The sequence below is a fragment of the Stegastes partitus genome, unplaced genomic scaffold (assembly GCF_000690725.1).
Source record: "Stegastes partitus isolate 25-593 unplaced genomic scaffold, Stegastes_partitus-1.0.2 Scaffold566, whole genome shotgun sequence".
Lineage (NCBI taxonomy): Eukaryota > Metazoa > Chordata > Actinopteri > Pomacentridae > Stegastes > Stegastes partitus.
The window spans coordinates 270,132-286,763 of NW_007578297.1; the positions used below are offsets into that span (position 1 = coordinate 270,132).

At 39.9% G+C, this 16,632-nt stretch overlaps 1 protein-coding gene across 2 annotated transcripts in view; it reads left to right on the forward strand.

Moving 5' to 3' along the window:
- dmgdh (dimethylglycine dehydrogenase) overlaps nt 1-16,632 on the forward strand; it is a 31,845-nt gene that overhangs the window by 7,187 nt on the left and 8,026 nt on the right. Inside the window, exons 2-10 of one of the 2 annotated variants that reach the window (XM_008288580.1) lie at nt 2,329-2,513; nt 2,791-2,959; nt 6,542-6,640; nt 6,718-6,882; nt 8,038-8,242; nt 13,643-13,891; nt 14,298-14,496; nt 15,934-16,103; nt 16,204-16,357. In XM_008288580.1, the coding sequence (XP_008286802.1) occupies nt 2,398-2,513; nt 2,791-2,959; nt 6,542-6,640; nt 6,718-6,882; nt 8,038-8,242; nt 13,643-13,891; nt 14,298-14,496; nt 15,934-16,103; nt 16,204-16,357 (1,526 nt within the window). In that variant the 5' untranslated portion in view covers nt 2,329-2,397. Of the gene's footprint in view, nt 1-2,268; nt 2,514-2,790; nt 2,960-6,541; nt 6,641-6,717; nt 6,883-8,037; nt 8,243-13,642; nt 13,892-14,297; nt 14,497-15,933; nt 16,104-16,203; nt 16,358-16,632 lie in introns of those variants that run through there. The other variant, XM_008288579.1, reaches the window with a different exon arrangement.

Sequence of the window (16,632 nt, forward strand, 5' to 3'; positions counted from 1 at the left end):
GATCTTTTCATAACCATGACAACAGGGCTGTACTTCTGTTGTATACTGTGTGTTGCACTCATGCAACGTCAGCAGAATGGAAAGAGCAATAAAAACACAGCTGATTCTGACATAGTGTTTGTTCGGAGGTGGTTAACCCTCCCGCTTAACAGTTCCACACTAGATAAATAACCTGAAGTAGCTCCTCTTGATGTGCTACCATTCTGTAAAATGAATCCAGATACAACAGAGCTCCTTATAAATGAGATTACAACTGTATCAGAGACAATATTTGATTGTAGACTGCTAATTTTCATTAGTCTGTTGCAGTCCCACATGAGAAAGAGGGAGAACTTCATGTTATTGCGTAACTTCACAGCGTTATTTCTAGTGCACAATGTTTGCTGACACACTTTGTGCTTGTTTTTATTCTGTCAGTCCATTCCAGTTCAACTTAATCAACTATTCTCATTGAGACACACACACACATATATATACACTACAGTTTCAGCTGATTTTTGTTTCAACACAAGTCCAGAATCCAGTCTCAATTCCAGCTCTGGAACTTAATCATTAGAGTTAATCATTAGATCAGTAAAGTTGGTAAATTCAGTCAAATGACATGTGTGATTTGATCCACACCCTGCTGTCCATTCCCACTCTCCTTATAGTGGGATCTTAATCATTGCATGCACAAAACAAACAAATTCAGAACTACATCTCCCCCTTTCCTTTGACTGTTTATATAAACCAGCTATCAGCATAAATGTCCAGTTCAAACCTGCTGCAGCTGTTCCAGTTAGGTTAAAGGCTGAGCTGCCGCCAGAGGCTCAAGGACCGGTCAGAGATAAATGTTCCTGTTCATTCTGGATTGAACAGGTCAACTCTTCTGACACAACTTGGACACAAATGATCTTTCTGTAGAAAACATGTGAGTTGCATGAGTGTTACTGTACTGCACTGTTACTGCATAAATTGAGTTTCACAAATTTGGGCTGGTATATACTTTTTTAGAAAATTTGGAGCATCCAACACTTAATTTTCCCACATAGCATGAATTTTAATGCACCAATTTGTGCCTCTTATTTTATTATTATTTTTTAAATCTGGAAATGCTTTATTTATTCAAGCAAAAACAAAAAATTCTGGCATCAGATGAGATTAAGCCTGACCAATAGTACACTGTTGCCCATAAAGTTGGAATAAAATATTCTTTTTTTAACCTCTTCTCATGAAATGATTGTGATGATGCGATTTATTCTTGATAGACAAAGCGTAAATCTTCTAAAACTTTATTGACTTCACAATATACATACAATACACATCACAGTAAAAATTAAACATCAATTAACTTTTGCAAACTGTGCAGACAGGCTTAAACTAAATTGGGGGTATTGAACAATAGGATTAAGGGTTTTGTTTAATTTTTCAACCTTGGTCAATTTAACAGGAAACACACATTTGAGGGGATTTCATGCATCAGAATGCTCAATATTACTCTTACAAATGTCACTCAGTCACTAGTATTGAGTCTGGCCACCCCTGACATGGATCAGTGCGTTAAGGTGGCATACTGTCCACCAGCTTGTTGATGGTGTCAGTGGGCAGGACGTCCCACTGGTCAGTCAGATCAGAAGTCAGAATGTGTTTCACCTGCTAACTGGGACATTGCACCTGGACAATGTGATCACTGATGTGTATAAATAGAAATAAAAAGAGGAATGTGTCTGAAAACAAAAATTCTTCCACCGTTATGAGCATAGTGTACATTCAGTGGTTGAATAAACTCATAATTCATATTTTGAGGGTGCAATGCTAGTACAGAAAGAACATCCCTGTTTACATCTATCATTAACATTACAGCATTTTTCCAAATGAATGCTGAGCAGAATATATTCTCTGCATCCCCCTGATATCTGCACCCACGCTGTTGGTTGGTCCAGCACTTTGATCCTGACTTAAATATTGTAAACACTAGATAGACTACATTTTCTATGTATTCATATGGTTTCCAGATGACGTGCCCAAATACCAGTGCCACTGCTGCACCTGAACGCATCTTCTAGGAGCTGTTGTAGTCTTTCTGGATTGCTGTTTTTTTTTTCCTGTTGCTCACAATAGATCCATTTATTCGATTCTTCACAGCAAAGTTTTTTTTTTTGTTTTTTTTGCAGTTGCTGTGTGACCTACATGTGCAGCGCCGGCGCACAAAGCGTTAACCTGGCTGAGGGCCGATCTGGGTAAAGTTTCGTACTTACTTGGTCCTCGACCTGTGGGCGTGCCAAAGCGTCTGTCAGCGCAAAAGTGGGATATTTGTAACTACGCGGGGTAGTACAGGGGTCCACAGAGAGGGGGGCTGCTAATGCTTTGAGCTGCTTTTGTAGTTTTTTACGTTGTTTTTTTGGATTTTCTTCAGATATGGCTCGAATATTAAACCTGACACAGTTGCGCAGAGGTTTAGCCGCGTGTCGAGGAGTTGCTCGGCTTCCTTTGAGGACCATCTGCTGCACTTCAAGGAAACAAGCAGAGGAGAGGTGAGATGGTTCAGCTTTACTCACAAGAAAGCCTCGTTTTGCTGAGACTAAATGTATTCATGCGACAACAAAGTGCTGCAGAGGTGGTCATTTACGCAGCAAAACTTTACGCAACATGCAGCTGTTACACTTCATGTCATTGAATGCCACCTTCTGTGCTCAGCATGCTCTCCAGTTGCAGGTATGATAGCATTAATAGCTGTTGCTTTCTGTAAATAGATCACTGAATGCAATGCATGGAGCTGCAGTTGTTCACCTGAAGTGACTTCTCTTGCAGTGATGCAGCCTCAGCTCTGGGGAAGAGGTGGAAGGACACTGCAGAGACGGTCATCATTGGCGGCGGCTGTGTGGGCACCAGCCTGACCTACCACCTGGCCAAAGCTGGCATGAAGGACGTGGTGCTGCTGGAGAAGTCTGAGCTGACGGCTGGATCCACCTGGCACGCTGTACGTCTGCACAACTCTGCATAGTTTTTATCTGAGAACAAACACCCTGCTGGCTGCTGTGAAGGGTCCCAGTGTCCATGAAGGGCCAGGTGGTGTCTTCACAGCAGCAGCATATGTTGGCACAAGTTCTGTTTTTCCACACATCAATGTTACCATAAGAGTCTCCAATACATGATTACCTTTATTATCTATGAAATAAGAGATTTAATTTCAGAAAAAGTAAAAAAAAACTCACTTTAAAAAAAATCTCTTTTATCACTGATTCATTTTGTTTTATTATTTTCCACCAACCATAGCACAAATTCACAATCTTCTATTACTTTTTTGTCAGACTAAGAGTCCCAAACCCAAAAAAATATTCTAATTTCCTGTCATTTATGACAAGAAATCCTCAATGAAATACCAGATATCAGAAAAGTAGTGATTGTGGTCATCTTGGTTACCAAACCCTAAAAGTTATGTGATCAAATTTCTCAAATTAGCTCAGCAGAAGTCCAGAAAACCCCCAAGCATACTTTTTTTTACAATCACATAAAACTACAGCAGCAACCAGCATTTATTTTCCGTATTAATTCATTTTGTTTGACTGTTTTCTTAGTTGTTGTTACATCAGCCCACACTGATGACCCTAGATTGTGTGTTTTGTCCAATTAAGAGTCCAAAACCTAAAAAATTCTTTATTTTCTCTCATTTATGACAAGACACTTTTTACATTTTCATCTCATTTTGACTGTGAAAATATCTGATTATTTTCTTATGAAACAAAGAAAACAAGCAAATACGCAGAATAAATAGGCTGGAAATGAAAAATATTTAGAATTTTAGCTTGAAATGTTGCTTAAAATGTGCATCAACTAATCAATTATTCATATTGTTCATTCATTTCAGCCCCATTTCCGAACTTTCTTTTGTTTTTTTCTCCCCCGATCTGTGTTTACTTAATAGTTGTGAAACATGAATGCAAAATGCCCCAATATTCTTGATCATTATTGAAAGAAATCAAAGCAGTAATTCAGCTTGGCAGCTTTTAAATGTCAAAGAATACCCTGTGAATTACATGTAACGACCTGCTAAGCCCTTGATGCAACTAGAAAACTCAAATATGGAGGCGCTCTTCCTCGACAGCCCCGTTTAGTGACAGTGTTCACGGCCATTTCTTGCGTCTCCACACAGTTGCACCGTTTCCATCGAGGGCAGCTGTCCCAGGATAAGTTTTCAAGGCATTCGAGGTCTTGACCCACTTGCACTCCCACACTGTCCGTCATTCATTTACTAGCTCCACTCTCTCTTCTATAAATACATGTTTGCCATGTCAGAGGGGGAACTTGAGTTACTCCCCTCATCAGGGGTGCTGGAGCCTATCCCAGCATGCACTGGGGGGAGAAGAAGGATGTGCTGTGTTCATTCATTTAGATGCATGTTTTTTTGGCTGTTAGAGGAAACAGAAGTACACAGAGAAACCTACCTACATTTTTTAAAACTCTTAATGAGCTAGAGTCAGTTTAAAGGGGAGGGACTGTAATAAAGGTTGGGTACTGATTTTAGTAGAAGTAATCTGTAACTCTTTTGTTCACTGTTTGATATAGTGTAAAGTGGTAATTGAATGTTCTTAGGGCATAAAGCTGCTGCTGCAATAAATATTTTTACAAGGTTTGATCCAAACATTCTGACACTGTTCCTATAAAGGTCAAAAACTTGTTTTGAATTGGACAGCTATGTCTGTGGATCTCCTTGTGCAGTGATACACCGCTCCCGGTGCTCCTGCAACACTTGTAACACTCTCTGAATGCAGAATCTCCTCTGCCAAACAGGGAGCCCTTCAACTTGAACTTCATTTTGAGGAAGAGGAAGAATTTTCAGGAAAATCGAAGATTGTGTTGTGGCAAAAAAAAACAGTGTCTAATCAACATGTGTGACTTTGTGCACAGTGCATCAGAGCACCTACGTATCATCATGCCACAGTTTGGGTTGTTTGCACCAGATGTTCCACCTCAGACTCCTCAGGATGTTACAGGAGAACTCTGCCTTGATAGTCCAACCCGGGGGGATAAATTTGTGGTGCAGTGTTGAGGAAAACAAGTCAGGTCTTGACTTTCACGGTGAAAACAGCTGTTTCTTCTCTGGATAGTAGCTGCAGACCACCTATATTTTCCAGTGATGATCCTCCACATGAAGGTTGGATCATCCTGCCTGCTGACTGGGACAGAGTGAAGTGTTTGCTCTCAATCTGTCTCTGATTTAGCCTGTGTGCACCTTCCTACCAGTGGTCATTGAAACATACATTGAACAGGTTGTGATGTTGATAGCACAGTGTCACGTGACAGTTGCTGCTCACACATGGTAACGGCTACAGAACTTTTCCATTGCGTACCTCGTAAACTGACAGAAAACAATCACCCAACGCTGCAGTTTTCCTTAGCTTTAAGGTGTTCTTTACCCGCTTTTAGCCCATAATTTTCTTTCAAAGTGACTTCACCCACTTCAGCACTAAACAGCAGACAGACAAAGTTACTTGGAAGGTTCTTAATTGAGTAAAGCAACCCAGAAGTATCTACGCAGCAGCCAAATTAGTAGCCACCTGGTCACATTCTCTTAATGCAAAGGAAAGGTGGCATCTATGCTTCCTTTCTTATCTCCTTCAGCATATATACACAAGTCCATGCTTTTACAAAAGAACAGGAGATGATGCATCATCCACAGCAGGCTCATTGCACCATCAGTCTACGGAGTGTAAATGCAATCAGAGTCTGTAAAGACCCAAAGTTGTCTTTTCCTGTATCCTTATTCGGTTACCTTCACATCTTTCCTCGACCTGACATCATTTTCCATGGAGGTCAAGGAAAAGTGTTCAGGAAAATTTTTTTGGCTGTTTGACTGCAACATCTCTGTTGTATTTACAGCTTAACTTTCTGAACCCCAAGCAGTTCAGGAGAGTTTTCTGCTCATGTGCAGGTATAACAATGGTAAAATGCCAGGAATTATTAAAAGAGAAAAAAGGTTTAATTTCTTTGATTATTTACTTAACAAAAATTGTACAATATTTTTCCAAGTGACCACAGGTGTTACCAATTCTGGAAAAAAATGTGACTCTACATAATATGGATTTTACCTAATTACATTTTCAATTTGTTTTGACTTTTATTTCCTCTGGTCTGTGCGAACACGGCCTGCAAGTTCAACTGAAAAGTCCCTAAACTTTTGGCAACTTATTAGTGGCTTCAGTGTTGTGACACAGACTGATGATTATTTTTTAAATCTTTTTTCATTTTTAACAGAATCTTCTTTGTGCAAACAATTCGATTTTGGCGGATTTCTAATAGAGACATACAGTGATTTTGATGAAATTTTACCATTTTAAGCTTAGATTTAGTTAAGTTTTCTAATGGAACTGCATGTTGTTAGAAGTAGTTCATAGACTGTGGTGACATTAGACCATTTTTACAGTTAATGGCTCTGACAAATAGTGTATTTTTGGTGATTTTTAGGAAGAATTAATTTTGTTTTTTAAAAATAACATGCTTTTCAAACCCACCAACAGGTTTTTGGGCTCAGAGTTTTAATGTGCCACTGTTTGTGTTTCAGGCTGGTTTGACCACATATTACCATCCAGGCATCAATGTGAAGAAGATCCACTATGACAGCATCAAACTATACGAGACCCTGGAGGCTGAAACCGGACAGGTGAGGTACCTCGCTCACCTTTCACAGCTTTGAAGTCCATAGGTGTGTGCATCGCTTTACGCTGTGTTTCTCTGCAGGCTGTGGGTCTGCACACACCTGGCAGTGTCCGCATCGCTTCAACACCAGCTCGAGTGGACGAGATGAGGTACCAGATGACCCGCACGCACTGGCATGTGACAGAGCAGTACTTGATCGGACCGGAAAAAGTCAAAGAGTTGTTCCCTCTGCTTAATATGGACAAGGTCTGTATGTCCATGTGGATTATTTACGGGCTGATTGGTGATAAAATGTCCTTAATGAAGCTGTTTATAATGATCATCCGCCACAGTGGCTGGCAGCTTTCCCACGCTCCGGTCTGTACATTTCATAATCTCAAAGCAGAATAGCGTATGAAGCGCTTATCCAGAGCTCAGCTAAACCTCTACAGTCAGATATTGCCGGTTTTGAATTACCCGGAGGTTTAAATCTAAAAAGTTTGCGACTTATTTTCTTTCTTGCCAAGAGTTAGAAGATTAGATAGAAGATTAATAGATGAAAAGTTTTTAAAAAACCTCTTAGGACCACATCTAATGGTTGCTATTTAGCATCAGTTACATCTTCTTTATGTAATTATTCAGTGCTTGAAAAGGTGTAAGTGCCAGTGCAAACAGTCGGGGTGGCACATTTCTATCAAAAAGTAAATAAAATGTCTTGATAGAGCTGCTAAAAATTGCACGTATAATTCACTTTTGTTAAGGAGGAGAACTTCACTGTGTTCATCAGTCTGCTGCTCAGTGGTTCAATCTGTGCAATACAATATAGATTTACTATAACGTATGAAAACATGTGATCCTCAGTGTGCCTCTTTTAATTCAGCCCAGAGACAACAGATTAAAACTCAAAGTAAGATAACTGAGGCTCACTTACAGGTCAGTTGGATCCAGAGCTAAATATTGTTTCCCAGAGCATTGTTGTTGATCCCTGATATTTGGTCCACCATCACATGTCCAACAGTACCATTTGTGCATTAAAAGGATCAAAATGTAATTGACGAGGTACATTCATGCCCCTCAGAGGAAGAACCCTTTCCATTTTGGATCACACGTAGGAGGACAAAATGTCAACTTTTCACACCCAAGACCCTTCAATTAATCCAATATCCGGCAGTTTGCCATGAAATCCGCTTAGTATAGTATTGCTCACAAATCTCTTAAATGAATTGATCCAGAGAAGAAGACGTTTGTTGATATTGAGTACTTGCATGTATGGTGATGAACATTGCAGCCTCAAGAGTCTGACGTAGTTTAACTGTTAGACCTTCAGCATGTCAGTTTATACAGCTATATTTACATACATGCTTCACCACCAGCTCTTTGTTCATGACGAGCTACATGTTGAATTCGTTGCCATAATTTCAGGTGTTGGCTGGTCTGTACACCCCCGGCGACGGCCACATCGACCCGTACTCTCTGACTATGGCTCTGGCCGCCGGAGCTCGTATGTACGGGGCTCAGATCTACAATCCAGCCCCCGTCACTGCCCTTAGCCAAACGTCTGATGGGAAGTGGGACGTCCAGACTCCTCATGGAACAATCCGTGCCAATCGCATCGTCAACGCTGCAGGTTTGTGCTCGAACATTTGCATTAAAGCCAGAGACAGTGGCGACTTTGGTCCAATTTTGGCTCGATTAAAAGTTTGTCAGACATGCAGCCAGGCCTGTCATTATTCGTGTGTAATCATTTGATTGCAATTTTTGCACCTGACCATGATCGTTTTTCATGTTCATCAGAACCATTTCCATTCACTTATTTAAATACAGCTTGTTGAAACTAACTGAGATATTCAGTCACTATTTCTACATCATTTTCCACAGTTTGGCAGCAACATTCAAATAATAATTCGAGTGCATTCTGATGAAATTTTGATTATGCAACAATGAGAGCCCAGCAACAGAGATTACTTTTTTGATTCCCCGCTGAAACATGGCATTTACAAGTTCAAATAGAGGCATGAAATTAACAGAGAAAGACAAACACACACTGTTATTAGTTGTTTAGCATTTGCATGACAATTCATTGTTCCACCACATCTTATCAGTGACCTCTCCAAAGTGGGAGACCTTTGCCCACTCAGACTACAGCTCGGGGGATTTCAGGGGAGACGGTTTTGGCTTGAACTGGGTCCTACCAGTTCTGGGGGGATTTTGTTGGCAACGACTCCTTTCATCCCTGCTGCTGTTGCTTGTTTATCTGGCAAAAGTTCAGGAATTTGCCTCAGTTTTTTCCCCTAGTCTGTTCTCCCCTGTGGAGACCGTTGCGAAACAAATAGCAGTATGTAGGTCATGGACATTTTGCATTCGTCACCCCCTTTTTCTGCAGTAACAATTCAAAATGAGCTGGTTGTGCATTCACATGAGAACATAAGACTTTGCCCCCAAAATGTTCTAATATGCACTCGAGCATGAAGCTACAGCAGAACAAATGTTCCACAGCTGCATTCAGAGCTACTTGCTCCATATTTTCTCCCTGAATTTGCACATTCTGTACTCTGGCTGAAGCCAGTTGTGCTGTGGCCCTGCTGGCCTTTTGCCCTCACTGTGTCTGACAGCCAATCCAAACAGGCCAATAGTTCAGATTTCATCCAATCTTGAAGCAGCAGGACATGCACACCTCCTGACAGAAGGTTTTTAGCTTTTTGCTGCTGCTGCTGATGCTCCTTTTTTGTATGCAGTAGTGTGCGGTTTAGCTGTACTGATCCAATTAGATCTTCAGTAAAGAAATGGTACCTATATGTTTGCATGCATTCTTCTCTCACAATGGTTATGCAGTTGTTGTAGGTATTGTTTGGATAAATGTGGGCAAGTACAACCACAAACCTATACTAAAGCATGTTGCCCTTTTCTGTTTGTATTTTTTAGTGGTTTTAAGATTGACAGCAGATGCCTCAGTTTTATGGGCTGCAGAAATAACCCAAATGGGAAAGCAGCAAGTTTAAAATGTCGTCCTGAAACATCCCACACAGAAAAGCAGAAAAAAACTCCCATGAAACAACAGCCACCTCAGCCTCTTTTTTTTTTCATGCATTGTGCTCACATTTTATTTAAAACCCACAAGTGGCTGCTTTGTGGAGATTGCATAACACCAACTATCTTCACAGATTTTTTCTGTGCTCCTTCTAGGCCGTTTCTTTTTTTTCTAGAATTTATCTCTCCCAGTCCTTTGCGACGCCTCCGCAGGGCGTCATCTAACCTCCTCTTTGTCCAGCCAGCATCTGCCTTCCCCCTTGTGTAATTTTCACAGATTCAGTTCACTGAAACTCTGCAAGCTGTAAGGAAGTCTGGAGCCCCCCTTTTTCCAATAAAGTTAACGCCCATGATCAATGGGAGCCTAAATTAAAGTCAAAGGTCGTGTTTTCTGGTATGTGACCCCACAGGATCAGTTTCCTCGTATCAGCTGTGTGAGCTGAAGAAGGGAGGCAATGTTTTAACTGTGGTTGAAAATAAACTACATTTTTCACACTTAGAAACCTGTAAACACATACATTTATCTTAAACGTACAAATTCAACTCGGTCCCAAATTAATCCCAAACCATTCAACTCCAGTCTTTTCTCTGTGGTCCACCCTGCACTCAGTGCTGTATAGGACTGTTAATTATAGGAAAGTACAAACCGTTACAGAAGGTTTGGTGAACTTTGCGTTCTTTTTCAATAGCATAGAATTGACATTTCAGCCATTTAGCTATTACTTTTAGATAATTATTTGTCTTTAACTTGTGTCTGTTAAATGTAGGTGTTTTAACTGTTTATCTATCACATTTTATATCAGTGGTTTGTCCATTAGCATTAACTTTCTATTTCAACTGCTTATCCATTAGATAACTGTTTGAACTGCAGCAGTTTATATGATTTTTGGTTCACTTTTTAAACGGTTTATCTATTACTTTGCAAACCATTTTCAACTGTTTGTCCACTACTTGCATCTATTTGAAACATTTATCCATTATCCTACTGTACGCTACCATTTTTTGTTTAGGTATACAGCAGCTCAAGTAGTTTATCTATTCGTTAAACTGATTATTCATTACTTTTAGCTCATCCATTTTAATTCAGCAGTTTATCCTTTAATTTTAACTAAGTATTTTTTTTAAAGCTTTTTCAGCTAGCTATTTCAGCCATATTCCACTGTTATCCATTATATCTAAATGATAATTGTTTGACCCATTAATGCGTTATTTTAATCAATTTATACGTTTATCTATTTTCAATGGTTTGTTAATTACTATTAGCTTGCTTTTAGCTGACTTTTCAGTCAGTTTATCAGACAACTACTTCAGCACTATATCCATTATTATATCACATCATACTGATATTTAGCATTTAGCATCCATTACTACTGACTATTCCATCCATTTTTCATTACTTTTAGCTAACTTTTCTATCTGTTTAACAATTTGCTACTTAGGCAGTTTATCCAATTACCAACTCCCATTACTTGTTTTCACTATTAAGACCAATATTTCATTACCTACTTACTATTTCAGTTATTTGTCCATTGTAAAAGTTTTTGTAGTTAAACTTTTTTTCGATCAACATTTGGACTTTTGTTACTTTTAGCTAACAGTTATCAGCTGTGTGCACATTAATTATAGCTATTTCAAAAATTTATCCATTAGTCTAGTTATATATGGCTTTTCTACCTGTTTATCCAATAACTTAGCTGTTTATTCATTACTTATAGATCCCTAATTAGACTTTTTATCCACTGCTTTTAGCGAACTTTTTCAAATGTGTCAAAATTTTAATTTAGCAGTTTATCCATTCATTTAAAACCTTTAACTAGCTATTTCCTCCATATCAAATAGGATGTTATCCATTATGTTTAGCTAGATATTTGAACCAATAATCCATTAATTCAGTCAAACTATTATTAGGGTTTTTATCCTTGATTTTAAGTTAATTATTCCAACCATTTATCTTAGTTAGATGGCATACGATAATGAATTCATACGTTTACTTAGTTCATATGTCAAATTACTTTTGACAGTGTGAATTGTTTACTCATTACTTTTGGTTAACTTCAATTTCTGTGCTTGCTTTATGACTCGATAACATTGTAGTTTTTATTCTCTCCCTTGTGTTGGGGAAGGAGTTTCGGCTAACTGAGCACGTCAGTCTCCTTTTAAAAATCTTTCCACATACACCAGCTAACTACATAAAAAAAAACATCTGTGCAATAAATACAGTAAATGCAATAAATCACTGATTTTATTGTGACATTATGAACAAATTGTTCTGGTTGTTACAAGTTTACATCCATAAATAGATGAAACACTTTAACAGCATAGATGGCTGATGTGAACAAAGCGGGCCTTGTTTTTAAAGGGTGCCTTATTTTGGTGAACTTGTTGACTCCATTCATCTACTTTTCCTCGGTAATTCAATGACTCAGCCCTATGTACTGGCATGTGGTAAACAGGCTCCTCTGCAACCCAGCTCTTGCATAAACAGCCTGTGATCTTATCGGTATTGTGTGTATGCAACCCCGATCTATCCATGAGTTCACATAGGGCTTACAAATACACGTTTCAATGTCAATAGGCTGCAGATTTGAAAGCGCTGACAACGATTATCATAGTTTGGAATGCAAAAATTTTGAAAGAGCGCTGTTACAAAAATGTGCTTTTCCGACACACTGCTGAAGGTACCAGCAGAGATCAGCAGGTCTAAGTGCACCAGCTGACTGCAGCCTTCACACTTCAGGTCACAGCAACTGAGTGGAATATTGATCCTTCACTTGTTCAACTGACAGATACAAAATACAACATATTTGTTTTGTGGCTGTTGATTTATGAACCAGGATGTGCTGTACTTTACGTACCTAAAGTTTTTTTTTTTTAAAGTAGAAAGAGTTTGCATTAGATAAGGATTATCACAATCTTGGATCTTAGAGTTGTACACTCACATTTCTTCAGGTGACTTGAGCCTCATATCATTTGCTTACCACTGGCTGAAACAACATGAGGGGAAAACTGCTGTTGTTACATAATGTACACAACTGTAAACCTTTGAGGCTTACTGCCGTTTCGTGTCGGGTTTCTTTCGGAAACTTGTGAAATAATAGTGCGGCTTGTGTTTCTAACCACTGGAGCCAGTCAGGTATACAGACTGTAAAATCCAGGTTCAACTCTTAAATCATACACTGGACTTTCTCAGCCCCTGTTTTTGTTTAGGTTCTAAATGCTGTCATGTTTCTACATTACGTCCTTGTGGTCTGACTCTTAATTTAGCTTCTTGTGGCTGACATTAAATCAGTGCCATTTTCACATTTACACTTGTCAGCTTTTTTTTCTTTTTGTCTGTGTTTGCTGGGTTTCTATTTTCGTTGTTTGTATGCATCTGTGCTTATTTCTGCATGTTTGCATGGGTTGAATTGGGAAATTTTACATTTACATCTCAACTTTATAATCGCAGGATGGTGCATGCGCCCTGTCCTGTGTAATTTATGAGGTGCTGGTAAAATCCTGTGTTTATTTCATCATTTACTTTTAATTGTAGCTAACAAATGAAAAAGAAAGGAGGTGTTGCAGGAGATGTGGTGCCTTGCTTCCAAACAGATTCATTCATCGAACTTTTGCTTGTCCACCAGGAGAGATCAACTGTACTTTATTGGTCCAATAAAACGTATATGCAACGGAGAACTCAGTGAGGACATTATGTTACCAGTTTTACAGCCAGTTTTCCATCGAATCATACACTGGAAGCAAGACAGCCTCAAAAGAACAGTTTGTCATTTTGGAAAATACACTTCCCTGCTGAGATTTAGATGAGAAGATTGTTCCACTGTTATGTCCAGACAGATAAGATTGTGGCATCCATCTTCTCATCTAGCGCTCAGCTACTGAACAAATAGAAGCTACAATATGATCAAAACATGTTCCATTTCAAGTAGCCATCAACACATCAGTATCACCCATATGATTGCCAGCTCTATCTTGTTTTAATACACTCTTCATTGGTTTTCAGGTTTCTGGGCCCGCGAGGTGGGCCAGATGATTGGGTTCGAACACCCCACCATCCCGGTGCATCACCAGTACGTGGTGACTGCGACGGTACCAGAGGTGAAGGCTCAGAAGACGGAGCTGCCCGTCATCAGGGACCTGGAGGGCTCCTACTACCTGCGTCAGGAGAGAGACGGCCTGCTGTTTGGCCCGTATGAGAAGATGGAGAAGATGGTGCTGCAGGACTCGTGGGTCAGAGAGGGTGTACCTCCAGGTCTGTTTGCCTTGGAGGATCTGTTAAGAATGATTCATTTGTTTTATTTCTGCTTAGTTCTGCAATGCTTGAAGGTTAACCCTTGAGATTCCAAAACCAGGGATTTAACTGGACACCTAAACACTAAGTGCCCAGTTAAATCCATTTACATCAATTTCAACGTGCATATTGCAAGATATACGGCAGTGTAACTGTCATACTGCACAAAAGACACTTCCTAGTTCTTTGTATTTCTAGCCATAGTTGTGGTCTTTCCATGGAGGTGCAGGACTTTATATTTCTGTAAAAAATGAGCCCATGGTGAGTTAAAATGTGACAAAAGCAAAAGATACCCAGCCTGGAGTTCAGAGGGTTACTTACAGCTGTATGTTCCTTTCCTTCATCTACCCTGTCTGGTTTGCTTCAGGCTTCGGGAAGGAGCTGTTTGAGTCAGACCTCGACAGGATAATGGAGCACATTGAGATGGCCATGGAGATGGTCCCTGTGCTGAAGAAAGCTGACATCATTAACACGGTGTCTGGACCAATCACGTACACCCCTGACCTGCTGCCCATGGTTGGACCGCACCAGGGAGTTTCCAACTACTGGACTGCCATTGGCTTCGGGTGTGTATTAAATCAGGAGTTTTCAAACTGTGAGGTGCATCTTTTCGGGCAAAAATTTTGCGTGCAGTGAAAGGAACAGGTGCAGGTAGGTCTTCTTAAACAACACAAGTAAGTTCTTTTAGTTCAGTGCATTGATCTCGTGGTTGACTCGTCGAGGTTTACTTTCAAACCCTGATTGCTTCAAACTTAAACTTTCCCAGGCTTTTATTATCTGTGGCACCCGCAGTGCATCCAAACGTCTGAGAAGAGACACTATGATTGTGGAACTTGCCTGGAGATGATCACATTTTTAAGGTTTCTTCAGTATCAAAGTGGTTCAGTGACACTGTACATTCATAAGCACATTTCAGACAAGGACTGCTTATAGCTATAAGTTGTATAACTTGCTATTGATCTATCACGGCATGCTTCCTGTGTCCATAAATGTTGAAGACTGTAGTTTTAAGATATAGAGCATAATTCTTTAGCAAATTAATGTAGGACCAAGAATACAACAAGGTTCAATCAGAAGGTTTCAAACTGATACCTATAAATACCAAAACTGTACCTGATTCAAGTTTGCCTGCCATCTCTGTTGAAGTAGTCATGTTGTGCCACAATACACTGCTCCCAGTGCTCCTGCCACACTTGTAACATTCCGTGGAAGTCCCATTATGTCAACATGTCAAGCAGCATCTGTGATGGCTGATGAATATCCAAAACTGTATAAAAATGATGACTCTTTAACTAGAATTTCATTTTGGCTAGGAGAAAGAAATCCGAGGGAGCCAAATCTGACAAGTACAGTCTGTAGGAAGCAACAATTCGGTTGTTGTGGCCAAAAAACATATGCTGTGGTGCCCGGTACATTGGAGAACCCACATGCCCCAGTTCAGGTCTTTAGTGCCAAGTTTTCTTCCTTAGACACCTGATGTTACAGTAGAACTTTGACTGTGACAGTCTGAAACTGGGAGATAAATTCATGGGATGCAACCCTGTAAATTTTGGAACAATGATCCATGCTCCTGATGCACCTTGTTGGCTTTTGGAAACAGCGGCACAACAAACAGCGCCAGAACTTTTTGATTGCAGCACAGATTAGGAGTAAGAAAGTCCATTTCCACGTTGCACTATAAACATTTGTTGACATTACAGATGTTCAGGTTGGCATTTCACATGAGGTGGGTGGGGGTTAGAGCTGCAACAATTAATCAAATATTCAATTAGTTGGTCAACTATTGAATTTTTCACAAACTATTTTGATAATTGATTAATTTTTGGAGTAATTTTTCAAGAGAAAAATGGTTTCTTTATGCCTCTATGACAGTGAACTTGTAAACATTGGCTGGTTGACCAAATTAGACATAATTGCAAGTTGTAGCCCGAGTGGAGTGGTGTTTCTACACTTGAGCAAATGAGAGTTGATTCTTGCTCAAAGCTTGGACTTTATGCTTTCAGGTATGGAATTATCCATGCTGGTGGAATGGGTAAGTTCCTGAGTAACTGGATTATGAATGGCGAGCCTCCCTATGACTTGATTGAATGCGACCCCAACCGCTACGGCAAGTGGACGGATGTGCCTTTCATGTGCGCTAAAGCTCGAGAGTCGTATGGCTACAACAATGTGGGTAAGAAGAACATAAGATGACTACACTGCTGTCAGTTTTCATGGGACAAAACCTTCTGTTTTTTACTGTCAGTAAAACTCATTATGTTGGTTTTGTCCAGTTGGTTACCCCAAGGAGGAGCGTTTTGCTGGCCGGCCAACCTCCCGGACAAGCGGTGTTTATGAACTGCTGAAGGACAAAGGGTCCATGGGCTTTCATGCCGGCTGGGAACAGCCTCACTGGTTCTACAAACCTGGAGACGACACTGGATACAAGTAAGGCTTCTCCAGAAATTTGCAATGGTGTCTGTTTGTCTGATTGCCAAAGTCAACTACTTGTGGTCATTTCCTGAAATAATCATTTGGACAAAATGTTCTTCAGCTTTGCTTTTGTTACTTCTTAACATATATTTGCTGCGGTTCTGTAATTAACCAGCAATCACTCATTCCTATTTTCTTGTTTTTACAATGCCCTGTCATCACTGCGGTCAAAGACAATGTATATACTGATGATGCATGAGTACAATGATATAGATTAGCAACCCAACCCC